Source organism: Lactuca saligna, chromosome 1 (assembly GCF_052625555.1).
Source record: "Lactuca saligna cultivar CGN05327 chromosome 1, ASM5262555v1, whole genome shotgun sequence".
Lineage (NCBI taxonomy): Eukaryota > Viridiplantae > Streptophyta > Magnoliopsida > Asterales > Asteraceae > Lactuca > Lactuca saligna.
In genome coordinates, this window is record NC_136417.1 from 52,558,549 (window position 1) to 52,574,052 (window position 15,504).

General features: G+C 31.6%; 1 protein-coding gene across 1 annotated transcript in view; it reads right to left on the reverse strand.

The window, feature by feature from the left end:
• The window catches only part of LOC145036216 (CEN-like protein 2), a 46,686-nt gene extending 31,398 nt beyond the window's left edge, over positions 1-15,288 (reverse strand). Inside the window, exons 1-2 of the mRNA XM_078984679.1 lie at positions 15,001-15,288; positions 14,331-14,392 (exon numbers count right to left, since the gene is read on the reverse strand). Of these exons, the coding sequence (XP_078840805.1) occupies positions 14,331-14,392; positions 15,001-15,210 (272 nt within the window). The 5' untranslated portion in view covers positions 15,211-15,288. The remainder of the gene's footprint in view (positions 1-14,330; positions 14,393-15,000) is intronic.
• Positions 15,289-15,504: the final 216 nt, after the last annotated feature.

The window sequence follows — 15,504 nt, forward strand, 5'->3', positions numbered from 1 at the left end:
GATTCCATAAATTAATGTTTTCTAGAGTTCAAATCAAGCAAGTATAAATCGTCTAGTGGAAGTGGAAACTATTTAGGGTTTAAGGTATCAATTCTTCATTAACTAACCCTAATTTCAAAATTAAGGCATATAATGAAAGTAAATGTTTATTTTATGATCAATTGTAGGCTAGGGTTTTGTTTTCTAACAATTATAATATTGTTGGTGTGGTTTTAAGCTCAAATTTATCATCCCTTTAATATATTTAGTGTTTGAGTGAAAACCTCACCAAAAACCCTAGACCCCACTGATAATCATCATATTTGTCAAATTGTTCCAGAAAGGATTCTAGGATCGCTAAAGTAACTTTGATGCAACAATCCTTCAAGGATACACAAAATCAAGGTAATGGGAGAGTCAAGTGATTATGAAAATGGATTTGGGGATATTTAGTTGATTGATGAGTTTCTACATAGCTTATTGGTAGTTATTGACGTAAATGATATTCATAATCATGAATTGATGCATTGATGTTGAATTAGATACAAAACATGAAAAAACATTTAACACATAAGTGGTTCTAAGAATTGCTTTACACAAGGGTAAATTGGAAAATCTATGAAATACATTGTGATCTTATTGTGAAATTTAGCTCAAAAAATTAATTAGATTCTGAAACATTGAATTGCATCACTATAATGAATTGGTAGATTGAAATAGTTAGGATGTTCAAAGGAACACTAGTGAAGACTTAATGGACTAAGTCAATATATTTTGTGTAGCTTAATGACTATTAATGATGTTTAGAAGTCCATAGTGGTTGTACAAATGAGTATTTTAGGAAGCAACTTGATTAAGTGAAGTTAGAACAAATAAATAGGAGTGAAAAACTAAGTTGGTATTAGGCTGTACAGAAAGTAATACGTTCCCTAGTAAAATTCCACATGTAATGTAAGTACAATGACCAAAATGGAAATTCACATAGAAATGTGATACATCCCTTAGTAAAACACGATGCGTACTCAACACATAAAATATTATGTTAAGGAGCATTTCCATTTCGTGGAGTTTGGCACATCTGTTTGAGTTGATTTCAATTACATTACTCATAATTAGATAAATAATGAATAATTTGATAGTTTGGAAATTTTCTAATAGAAATGGCATTTTGGTCATTTCTAGTGATACACTTTAAACTATATATATGGTGGTTGAGGAGACTTTTACCAAAGTAAAGATCATTTTTGGAGCTAGAAGTCAATATAAGTTACCGGGATGACATATCCCCTACATTACTTTGAATTTTATTGATTTTTCCTTAAATGATTTTGTGTGCTACTTGCATATTATATGTAGGTGTGCATTCATGAAGTATCATTTTTGGAAATTGGTTTGATTATAAAAGTAAAACACATGTGTTCTTAAAAAATGATTTGAACATCCACCTTGTTCATATCGTGCTTAGATGGGCCGTGAATATAAGATCTTGGCTACCTAAAATATTTATTGTTCAACACGTTTGTTGTTTGTGAGTAGATTTCTAGATATTATTCATATACACATTTAGGTTTGTTACCGTTGTGTGGCATAGGGTGGTGGTTCCCTTAATTGCCTAACGATTGGTTTACAAGACAAATGTTGATAGTGTTTCCTTGTGGGCACTAACCATGAATCCATGATATTTAACCACTAGTTTTGTAAGTTGAACTTTTAGGATGGACCGGTTGGTAGTTGCATGCATTGCTGTAACACCACGACTCCCAGGTATAAATTTAAAGCTTTTTATATTCATATTTTTGGACCTACTCGACGAGTTGTTCGCCCTGACTCGTCGTGTAGAAACTGATCAGGTCGCGTGGTTTATGGAACCTACTCAATGAGTTGGAGGACCCCAACTCGACGAGCTGAGGTTGTGCATCAAAACCCTAATTTTTAGGGTTTTCACCATATTTAAGGGACCTTAAGTCCCTTCACCAACCTACCTTACTACATTCACGTCCAGAAACAAACCCTAATCGAGCTAACCTCCTGTTTTAAGTGTGTATGAGACTAAAGAGTGTGTGTTTGGTGCATTTCTTGAAGAGGCTTGAAGATTGAGAAGCTTGGGACGAGAAGGAGCTTGTAGATCCAACATCTACTTCATTTTGGTGTTCATTTGAAGGTAAAAAGTCATTACCTTGATCATTTTCTTGTTAGATCTCTTCATTAAAGTGTTTAGGGTCATTTCTAGCTTATTCTTGAGGCATATCTGGCATTGAGCATGTTTTGAAGTGAAAAGTTCAGATCTAGACTCCTCTAGGCCCCCATAGTCATAAAGTCATTGACTTTATCAAGCCTTGACCCTTCTCCATCCCCTAAACCTATTATCAAGATTGGTTTTATCATTTTAGCCTCATGATCCCTTGGATGCACGTAAAGTTGGCAACTTTACGTGGTAACTACACCTTAGGAGGCTAAATCTATAGTTTTGAGACTTGGTTTCGCTTAAAAGCATCTGAATGAGAAAAGGGATGAAGGAACTCGACGAGTTGCATAGCCAACTCAACAAGTTGGATAGGGTTTACCCGCCTTCTGGATTCTGAGTGAACTCGACGAGTAGGTGAGATGAATCGGCAAATTGATTAGGGTTTTCTCGGTCTTCTGGAAACTGAAGAACTCAACGAGTTACTCAGGTAACTCAGCGAGTTAATTCGAGTTTTCAGTTTCTGAGTTCTGAAGGAACTCGATGAGTCAATAGATGCACTTGATGAGTTTGGTAAACATGGACTGTTGACCTTGACCGTCGACTTTGACTTTGACCAAGGGTTGACTAAGTTTGACTTTTGAGGGTATTTTGGTAATATGGGAGTTTATGGAATTGGTTCATTGGTGGTTGTAGGTGTTTGAGTTTGGAGCCATGTTTCGGGGGTTTGATCTTTTCAGTTAAGTTTGACATTGTGAGGTGAGTTATCCTCACTATACTTAGGAGTCGAAGGCACCAAGGCCAGCCCATTGGATTTGATATCCTAGTAGTTGTTGATATGCTGAGTATAAGTTAGTTATGCATGCTATTTTGCTATGCTAGTATGGTAGGTATGTAAGACTACCTGTGATACTGTCTGATTATCTGTATGCACATTTAACTGTTACATGTCGACATGTTGTGTTATGTTGTGTAGGTAGGGTTGAGGTTGTACTGCTCCCTACGGTAACCAACAAACCATGGAGTATGCCAGATATGAGCTGAGGGTCAGGGAGAGCATGTCAGACTCATATTGACGACTCCTAAGCATTCCATATGTGATCTAAGGGCCTTAGGAGCATGCTAGACTCGTAATAAGGGCTAATGATTTAGATTCCAATCTTAAGACTGAAGGGGCAAGCCAGTCATAAGCTGTGGGCTCAAGCGAAATCCAGACTTACGATTTAGCCTCGGGAGCAAGCCATATGTGAGTTGTGGGCCTGAAAGGAAAGCCAGATTCATACTATGGGCTCGGAGGTAATCCAGTCTGCGAAGCTGTGGACCCATTACATGATGTTATTATGTGTGGTATTTGTTATGTATCAGTATTTTGGGGCAACTCACAAAGCTTCGGGCTTACAGTTTTGGATTTTGTTTAAGGTACTTCAGATGACCGCGAGAAGGCGAAGGCGTGATTGTGCACCTCCTCACATTTTATGATTTTGATTTCTAGGATAATATGATATGAAACTATTTTGGAAACATTTTGTAATAAATAATGATTTTTGGATGTTTGAAAAAGTTTAAAATTTTTGTGAAATTTATGGATGTTACAAGTTGGTATCAGAGCCTTGGTTTGAGTGAATTGGAGGAACACTCGTGTGAATCCCATCTTAAATCAAGAAAAAAGGTTTTCAAAATGATTTTTAAATGGTTTTCAAAATACTAAAGGAGGATGCAAAGTTTATGATTAGCCAGAGCCAATACGTAAACCCTAAAATACGATACGGATATTTGATATTGTGATATGTTAGAACAACATGCTAGTGATAGGCTAGGGATCTTCAGGAATTGCATGATATAATTGCCTGATTATATGATGCCTGATAGCCTAGAGTTTCCCTTATATGAAATTGACATCATTACTGTAGTAGCTTAGTGTATGCATCACAGTTGTATATAACTAAGATCCTATACCCTGAGAATGTTTGGTTTGGCCTTATTTCCTATTCTTGTTTAATGAAGGGCTTAGGGTAGGATCATATATTCGAATGTCTATAGGGTCCAGTGTTATGTATGACTTGCATATACGAGTGTTACAGGGTTGGTGGAAGTTTCATGGATGAGTTGTACGGGGTCAGTCAGCCAGTTGTGAGATATTTAGCCTTCCTCTAGAAGTGAGGATTGAGCATTTGCCTCTGCGCATGTGCACTGTTAGGGTGTGGTGATGATCCTTGAGACAAATATGGGTAGGTGTAGAATGTAGTATGGGCCCGTACTACTGAAAGCATAGGACCCATACGCGTAGCAAGGAAGTCACAACCCCTAGGGTTTAGTTGAGAGTTGGTTCCCTGTTATTTATGCGGATTATCTGGCATCTTCCTGGTGTATTTTCAGTATGGTGGTTACAAGGCGATTTGAGACCGGATCCGGGTCAGGATCAGGAGCTGGCAGTCAAGGTGGGCCAACATTGATAGAGGATCGTGTCAGGGAGATCATTCGTTAGTAGGTGATTCATATTGTCTAGGGTCAGATTCCAGAGATGTTCGGGTCTATTAAGACCGGCATGATGGAGTATTTTGATGACAGATACACAACCATTGTTGAGACTGCTGCTGCTGCAGCCTCCGCAGCCGTGGCGGCTGCGGGTACAGGGGCATGTCAGGCTTTTTAGTACCGGGACTTCGATAACACTAAGCCACAGACTTTCGATGAGATTTAGGACCCGATCATAGAGATGAGGTGGCTATCTGATGTTGAAGGATGCTTTCTCACATGCTCATGTCCTACTAACTACAAGGTCAGGTGTGCTCTGAACCTGCTAAGGTCTGGAGGAAAGGACCGGTGGATATTGATTATGGGGACGTATTCTGATGAGCAGAAAGCCACAATTACTTGGGATCAGTTCAAGGAGATGTCCTGCACTTGCTACATTCCACGGGTTGAGCAAGAGCGGCTGTCACATGAGTTCTTGGATCTGGATAGGGTATGGATTCAGTGACGGAGATCACCCGTATGTTCACTAAGAGGGAGATGTTTACCCGGAGTTTGCTTCCGAGCAGGCTCAGATGACTTATTATCTGAGCATGTCCAAGACTGACATCCGAAAGATTGTTACTACCCAACAATATGATACATTACTGAAGTTACAGGAGGCCACTAGGCGGCGTGAGCTTGAGATTGAGTTACATTTGAGAGAGCAGAGGCAGGCCTCGAAGTAGTCGCAACCGGCGCCGAAGAGGTCTAAGACCGCTGATTCTAGGTTTGAAGGTCAGCGCGGCCGCACTTATGAAAAGTGCAGAAAGGCTCATTCTGGGGTTTGCCGATCTGGTAATGGGTGCTTAATGGTAGTCCTCGGTCATGTGGACTTTATCTTGTATGTTCTCAGACGAATCCTCTGTCATGCTTAATGGTAGTCCGACAAAAGATTTTACCTTCTATTTGAGATAGGCGGATCTCTTGTATCCTTTAGTTTTTGTTATTTCCATGGAAGGAATACATGTGTCGATCTAAGATTGCATTCAAGTTAATTTATTTTACGAGAGCTAAAGTAGGAAATTATGACTTTTATATTTCTCATCTTTTTTTTTTTTTTTTTTTTTTTTTTTTTTTTTTTTTCCCATAGATACGTGTTGGTTATGGAGGAATAGTCATTAGAGAATATATATAAGATTAATTTTCAAAAGTCGAATATATACAAGCTTGGGATTGAATTTAAGGTGGTGGAGCAACGGGAAAACCTCACAGGGTGCAAGGTAGGTAAAATATCTTTTGTGTATCTTGGTATTCCTATAGCTTCAAACATGGCTATAATTGATCGGTGTGAAATGATTACACAAAGATTTGAAAGTAAACTGTTTAAATTTAAAATTAGTTTACTTTTAACTAGAGCCCGTTCTATGTTGTTTAAGTTTGTATTAGGGGCGACTGGAATTTATTATATTTATATTTTCCTAATGCCTATTACCGCTAAAAATCACTTGGAAGCATTGAGGGTTCATTTTCTAGGGAACATATATTGACAACTAGAAGATCCTCTAGATTAAATGGGATATAATTATGGTGTCTAAGTAGAAAGGATACAATGATATTTGAAGATTGGTAATTTTAATCATGACTTATTGGAAAAATAGAGATGGTCTTTTGAGAGAGAATATAAGGATTTATTGGTGAAGTTGATTAATTGCGTAAATGGTGGTTTTCATTTTGGGGAGAGGCAGATTGTAATGTTGTTTGATCCCATATGATTAACTCTTTGAACAAAATGCACTCTAAAGGGGTCATACCTTACTTGACCTTGGTTTAAAAAAGTTGGTGATAATAATGCTAATATTTTCTAGAAGGATTTTTAGGTGGGTTCATGACCTTAAAAAACTATCAGCATTGTCTTTATATACTGGAAACATATAGATAATACATGGTTCATGATAGATTGGTAGTCATGGGTGGACATGGAAATAGAGAAAGGCGGATTAAAGGTGTATTTAATATTGGTCATTTTTTGAGTTGTTGCATGTTATTGCTGACCCTTCACATTTCTACATCACTGGAGTCTTGTTTATGGAATTTGGATGACTCGAGTGATTTTACGGTTAATTTTTTTTTTCGTAAATGGCTTGACTAATTTTTATTACAGGATGACACTAGAGTTAGTAGATAGAATCCTTTTGTGCCTAAAAAGGTTAAACTCTTAGTGTGGAGACTTTTACTTGATCATTTACCATTAAGACAAAATATTAATCATAAAGGTATTAATTTTAATACAATGTTGTGTCTGATTTGTTTGAATCATACCAAAGACTTGAATAATCTTTTCTTGAAATGCGAAGTGTCGGCCAAAACATGGAATGTGTGATATCAAACTGGGTTGATGTTACCCTCCTTATTCAAGGTTCGATTATACTTCTGATGGAGTCTTTGGCATTAAAAAAGAAAAAGAATATTGTTTTGGAAGCAATTATAGATACTACATAGTGGGTGCTTTGGTGTTTAGGAGAAAAAATTTAAAAAAAGGTGATGATTTTGATGTTATTAGAGATTATTCGTATAATTATATTGTCTCTAGAAATTGAAAAGATGTTTTCATTGGGGTTGTTTGCTTAATAAACTCAATCAATGACTATACTTTGCTTTCTCGTGGTTCCTTTCCATCTAGTATCTTGCTAGAGGTATAATATACAGATGCTAAAAAACAGCACCATTAAACACACGTGATCTTTCATTTAAGTACATAATGTACCCTTTTGTATATGCTTAGAAATAGTTCTACCAAAATACAACTTGAAACAATAATTAAACACTAAATGCAAAGTAGGTTGCATAAAATATACAAATGATGTTCTAAAAAGTATTTCATACATGTGAAAGTAAATTAACGAACAACACTACAAGTATTTTGTGCCACAAAAAATGCAATAATTTGGAAGGTGAGATGTTGCTTTAAGTGGTAGTAAAATGAGCTTCAAATCCAATAAAAAGTCTCATTAAAAGAATAAGTCTAATTCATATTTTGAAGTGTAACATCCTATTTCGAGAAGTTTCTTATTCTAGGTTGTGGACAATAAATGGATCAAGTAAATGGTACTTTAGTTTCATGACTGATTAGACCCAACATGCATGATTGTATATCTTATTTGTTTATGTGGTGGTATTTTGGGGGAACTCACTAAGCTTCGTACTTACAATTTGTGTACTTCAGATGATCGGGACAAGGCGAAAGCTTGATTATGCGGATCATCGTGGATTTTATGTGATTATGATTTTGAGATACTCTGATTCATGTTTATGACTTTTGGAAACTATGATTTGTAAACATTTATGGTTTTGGATTGGTTTCAAAAATGAAAATTTTACTTTGATTTTTTGGATGTTACACACGACGTGATGTTGACTTTGACTTGGTTGACCGTTGATTCTTTGACCAGTTTGATTTTTGGTCAAACTTGGGTCGACCGGAGTATTTGACTAATGATGGGTCTCAGTTTGGTTTATGAAGTTTGTGTTGGTTGTTCTGATGCTGAGGTCGTTGTTGGGATTTCGTTGAGTAATTCACGTGAGTCTCTTCACTTTACACGTGGGTTGAAGGTACCAATGTCGGCCCACTTGATTATGTTGTAGGATGATAGTTGTCTTTGGAACACTTGCTGATATGCCTGTATGTGCTTGTTGTCTTTGTAACTCTTGCTGATATAATTGTATGCTTAGTTTTAAGCGGTGAAATAGACCTGTATCGGTTCAAAGAAACCAAAGGAGTCGGAAGGGGCTTAAGGGTGAAATAGACCTGTACCAGTTGAAAGAAACTGAAGGAGTCGGGAGGGACTCAAGGGTGAAATAGACCTGTACTGTTTGAAAGATACAAAAGGAGTCGGAAGGGACTCAGGGGTGAAAAAGACCCATACCGGTTGAAAGACACTGAAGGAGTCGGAAGTGACTCAGGGGTGAAATAGACCCGGTATGGCTTCTAACTTTTATATATGTTAAGTATGTGGTATTTTGGGGAACTCACTAAGCTTTATGCTTAGAGTTTATGTTTAAAATCTTTTCAGGTACTTCTGGTTTTAAAAGGAATGACCGGCTTGATCGCATTGCATCCCTTGAAGAATTATTCCGCTTTGTTTGTTTATGATTTTACTTTGATATTTTGAGAATACTTTGACCCTGATCGTCTTTTGGAATAATGAATGAATGATTTTGACTTATTTAAAATAAAATTTGTACTTGGTGTTTTTAGAATGTTACATGAAGATAAAATCACCGAGCTTTTAACTTTTAGTTTTAGCAAAAAAAAAATAAAAAAAAAATAAATAAATAAATAAAAGCTTTCATTCCACGATACAAATTTTTATCTTTTATTGTAAATAAAAAAGTGTATGATCCAAAGCTATTGAAAGTATTTTAAAATTTATTATCTTTTAGCTTCTTGATAATATATAATTTTACGTCAATAAAAAAGATTCAGTTATTTCTACTAAACACTTCTTTATAAATAAAATTTATAGTTTTCAACTAAAAGATACCAACTAGTTTGCCAAAGATACCCTTAATCTCTCTTATATTTTCTGATTGCGGTTTGAGTTAAATTTGAGATTCGTTTGATGATCTTTGCTTCATGTTAGAAAATTATGAAGATATGATTGAGTATCTACAAATATGCATAGATTTTATGAAAAATGTTTGGGGTTTGAGGTTTTTCTTTCATGTATATAAAAAATTATGACTTTGATTATTAAAATGCTTATGACTTTAGGTTGATGTCCAGTAACTGTCAAGTGATACAAAACAACTGGAAAATGGTATGTGGATATGGAAATGACGACTACTTGTCATTATTTTTCATTTTTCTAGATGATCAGCAACACCAAATTAATGCGACGCATTTGGAAAAGTTAAATACATGCATCATAGTTAAGGCGATTAAGATAAGAATAAGAGGGGAATATTATTTTATGTTGGTGATACCGTAAGTTTTCTCTGCAGTTTAGTCACTGCGATGGAAATCAATGAGAAGAGAGGAAAATAGAAGAAAGTCGTAAACAGCTTGGTTAGGGTTGGATGGAGGAGACGGGATATTTTTGGTGAGACACGGATAATATAATCAGGATAATTTTAGCTCTAATAACAAGATAGAAAATATTTTTCCATGAAAAATCCCTCTCTAATTAAACATTAAATATAGAAAGATTGCATGAATAAGCCATGATAATTGCAAAAGAGACTGCAAGATAATAATACAACATAAAAAACAATACACTTATAGTTCTGATGGATACAGAAAATGGACAACAACGAAATACTCCCGAACACCCTAGGTGTTGTAGAAATCATTTTGGTACTTATCTAGGTTATGTTACTCCCTATTACAAATTTGGAGAATTAGGGCATATGCATATCGAATGTCATTCCGTTTTATTCTTGTAAAGAATAAATGAACTTAGGAATACTTAAAGCGTATGCGTATAGGAAGAGATAAAAACTAATTAAAATTTTAATATATACATTATTTTTTTAAGAATATATATATATATATATATATATATATATATATATATATATATATATATATATATATATATATATATATATATATATTAAAATAATCATTTCTATTTCACACCATATTTTTTAGAAGGGGAAGAAATAAAATTAGATTTAGAAATTACGAAGTATTAGAATACATAAAATATATGAACTTTTAGGTAATACTAGGTTTTTATTAGCAAAACAAAACGTTATAAAATTTTATTTCTTATCATAGCTTAGGGATTTTTTCCATAGCAATTGAAGCATTATTGATGTCAACTAAATTTCTTATCGGAATTAATAAAAGACATAATAAATGTTATATAACTAAATGGAAACTTTTAATTATGTTACGAAAAAGTCTAAATATAATTAAGTGAGACCTAGCCTCTTACCAAATCCAATAAAAAATATATCAAACAATCCTTTCTATACATTTTTCCAAATATTTTCATATTTTAACTTTCTATTTCAAATCTTAATAAATCTGACAATTTTAACAAAAGAGAATATGTAAAGTTATATTTATTTAGAAAAAAATAATTTGTGAAAATTAAATTTAATTATAAAATAGATATACTACTAATGATATATATATATATATATATATATATATATATATATATATATATATATATATATATATATATATATATATATATATATATATATATATATATATAATCCAATAACTTATTAGTTTTATACACTTGTATCATATTTAATATCATCTTAATAAACCTATAAATTGTTCAAGAAAACTATATATTTATAAGAGATTATAAACTAACATAATCAAACATATTTATTTACTTTATATTCAAAATATATACGAAACAAAAAATATAGAAACGTAATTCTATTAAATATCTCTAATATTTTCATCTAATATTCAAATAATTTAAAAAAACAATAATCATTTTAACTATGAAACTAATCAAAAATAGGAAAAATTGAGGAAAAAAACATAATAAAAAGTCAAATCATTTAAAAAACTAACACAGAAATGGGAAAAAAAAACTTAACCTAAGAAAAAAAACAAAAAAAATTAAAAAAAATGTATTATATTAGTTAATTAATATAAAAAAATATTGATTATTTTAATAATCCTAAAAGAAAAAAATATATTATATTTTAAGAAATTATGGTTATAGAAATGACATTGTGGTTTATTTAAGATTGAAAGGAGATGAATTAATATATATATATATATATATATATATATATATATATATATATATATATATATATATATATATATATATATATATATATCTTAATATATTGTGAAATACATATTATTAAAGTTATTTATGTTTATAAAATTAATTATAAAAGGTAATTATTTTGTATATTTTAAATATATCATTTCAATAGCTTTTATTTTGGGGATTGATTAGATAGACATATATTAAAGTCATATCATTTCAATTTTGATCATAATTATTATTTGTAAGGGTGTAAACGAGTCGGGTCTAGCTCAAACTTGGTCAGACTCGGTTTGAGTTCGTTTAAGTTATGAAAGGCTTAAGCTCGTGCTCGGCTCGATTCGAGTTTTATTGCACCAAGTTCGGCTCGAGCTCGTGGGGAATTATACAGTCTCGACTCGGGCTCGATAATCGACTCGTTGTTTGTATGATGAGGCTAAATAAGCTTAGACTCAGTTTAAGTTCGTTAAAAAACTCGTTTACTAATACCCTACATCCCTAATTCCTTAAATATTTGTTTATTTTAATATATAAAATAATAATAATAATAATGTATATTATATGTTGGCTCGTTTAGGCTTGCGAGCTTACTGATTGAAGCTCGGCTCGAGCTTATTTAATAAATGAGCCTTATATTTAGGCTCAAGCTTGGTTTGAGCTCGTTTAATTCGATATCAAATCGAGCTTTTAACGAGTCGATTTCGAATAGCTTACGAGTAGTTCAGCTCAATTATATCTTTAATTATTTCAAATATTATTGTTTGTTTAAAGTTAATATAATATATTTTCTAAATTTATGTTATTTTTAACTATCATTATTATTGTGAACTAAAAAAATACTATTTATTTGGATATTTTCATTGTTATTTTTTTTTTGTCAGTTTGAAATTTTAATTTAGATTTTATTTCTAAGTTTATTTGTTATTTTCTGAATTTTGCATTTAACACCATATTTAGATTAATAAATCAAATATACCGGATTAGTTAATAATTTTAAAATTATAGTATTAAAAAGATAATGTTTATATCCACCTAACATATTTAAATTTAAAATTAAATATATTATGTTGAAATTTAACAACTAATATAAAAAATAATGATAAAAGAGTTTAATGTATTAAGAAAGTGCCATAATTATAAATTAAGTACAATAATTTCAAACAAAATTTAAATTATAGTGATTAAATAGTTGAAAATTAAGTAGTTTTAGCATTAATTACTTTTTTTATGTGATTGTATATTAAAAAAAAATATGGTTTAAGATAGGGAAATCTCCGAAAAAGTCATAATATTTCATCATAATTTACGAAAAAGTCCAACACTAAAAATTGTTTACCAAAAAGTCCTAATTACCGGTAAAAATGACGATTTGACCATTTTTCTGGTTTATCGGTTTCAATACTTACCCGGTTTCATTAAAATCTCATTAATTTACCATAATTTCATTAAAGTCCCATTATTTTATCATAATTTGGGACTTATTTGTAAATTATGGTAAATTAAAAAAAACTTTAATGAAACCGGTTAAGTATTGAAACCGATAAATCGGAAAAAAAATCAAATCGTCCTTTGTACTGGTAATTAGGACTTTTTGGTAAGCAAATTTTAGTTTGAGATTTTTTCGTAAATTAAGATAAAATATTGGGATTTTTCAGAGACTTCCCGTTTAAGATATAAGTTAAAAAATACTCATGCCAATATAATTAATTCTTTAAAAGTTAATAAATTATGAAAATTTCTAAATGTATACGGTGGTCACTTTTATATATATATATATATATATATATATATATATATATATATATATATATATATATATATATATATATATATATATATATATATATATATATATATATATATAGTTAAAAATTGATTTGTAGGTGGCATCTATTTAACAAAAATCATTAATCATGATTAAACGACTACTGGACAATAAAATATAGAGAAAATTAAATGATTTGAAAATAGTCTAATCTTTATAATATGTTTATACATAAGAGTGTGAGATTGTGTGTTTATTAGCTTATTATTACGGTATCATTCTTGTAATTCTTGTAATAAGTGTTTTTTTTAATGTTTGGATAAAAATAAAACAAATAAGATTATTGATTTAAATAAATAATTATTAATATTTGTTTCCCTTCAAATTAAACTTATTTAAAAGTGATAGTTTACAAATATTTAATTAACCATAAAAAACCATATCGATCGTAATCTGGTTTTCCCTTCCCCTTTCATACCAATGACGTGCATAATAATTTACTCTTTTACTCTTCTCTTTATGATAATTTGATAACATGTATAATCAAAATTTGTCGAAAGGTAAAAAAAAAAATAATAATAATTAAGTAAGTTATAAGCTTATTGCGGAAGAGCATTATAGGTTAAACATTTTTTTAAAAACCCCCTATTGATACGACTTAGACAAATAAACATTTTTACCAAAAAATCACTTTGTTTTAAGTAAGCAATGCCAACAGTACCAAAACAAGCTAAGATGCAAAAGGAGTTTTCATGATGATCAACGATATAGATTGTTTTATGCACGTATGACTTTTATAATTAATACAAGTTTTTGGCAAATTTATGTCATGAGAAGTTTATTCAAAGCAGTAATGCTAATTTACTATATATCTAAAATCAACATATTGTTTCATTCAAGAAAATGCTTTAATCAGAAACAAGCATAACTTGAATGTTTTGAAAATAAAATGAAAAGCCGGTAAATTTATATAAAATGGGATGGATTCATGTACATGTATGTGTGATGTATCAAATAAATGATAACTAAATACCATATTAGAAAACTCATGATGGCATTTGCAACATTAATTTGATGTACACACTGGTAACACCTTTTGTGTGTGTAGATGCCATTAGGGTTTTAGGACATTTGAATGTGACATAATAAAAAGTTTCAAAATAATAAAATGCTTGTTTAAATAAATATATAATAATACCAGTGCAGGTGCTCCCTGAGATATGGATCGCTAGGATTAGGAACATCTGGGTCTGTCATTATCTGAAAAATATCAAATATATTTCTTAAATGAGATCCTCTTTTATTTAGTTGATAAAAAGGTTCAAATATATATGTTTATAGTTTTATTGTAAACTAATTATTAGATATCAAAGTACCAAAAATTAATAATAAACAGCGTTAAGTGTATGTTGAATCAACCGGTTATGACCATAAAGTTTGTGGCTTTGTTACAAACTAACATTTGAAGATTACCGTTCATTATTTTTCTTCAGAATCCCAACTCTTTTTTTGTTTGAAATTTCTAGGGTTTAAGATTATCATTCATTATTTTTGTTCGATCCGAAGAGTTTTTAGGAAAATATCATGTATAATAAGTTGATTTGAAACGCTATCTTTCTCCTTAATAATTAAAGTGTGTAACTATTAGGTTCTTTAGAAGAACACTTAAGTATGTTAGGATAAACAGTTGTAAGTATTGTATTTGTAATTTCATTACAAACCAAACATGGAGAGTTGCTTAAATTTGTTTAGTCCGACACATTTTAGTGTTTATCTTGCACTTTAACAAGTTAAATGATTTACTTACAAGAAAACCACTAACACGATCTTTACAAAAATAACAAAGACGTAAAGGAGGAGTATTGTACCAGTGTAAAAAAGGATCTCAAGTCACCACCATTAACATCAACCTTAGGTTTACTAGTGACAGAAGAAGGCAATAGCTCATGCCCATTGTACACTTGGTTTGATAAGTTGTACATTACAAGCATATTCACACTCGGAGTGAAATTGTCGACTACATCTCCGACCACCCTCCCAATCACCAGTGGATGATCCGGCGTTAGTCTTCTCGCCATTAATTCTGACCCTCAACAAACTGTGAAACTTTAAAGAAAGCCTTTAACATTAGCTTATCAAATGTGACAGAAAGTGTTTCTTGTCACTTGAGTTTGATGAAGAAATGAGCCATATATGTGCATATATTGGTAGGGTTGAGGGCTCTTCGTCCACATTAAAATTTGTCATTATTTAATTGTCATAGAATCAAAGAAATGATTGGTATTCCTTTAAATTATGGAAGGCAACATAAAAAGTACATTTAACTAGTCATTGAGAATTTATTTATGTATGTGGGTAAAAGAAGAAAACAG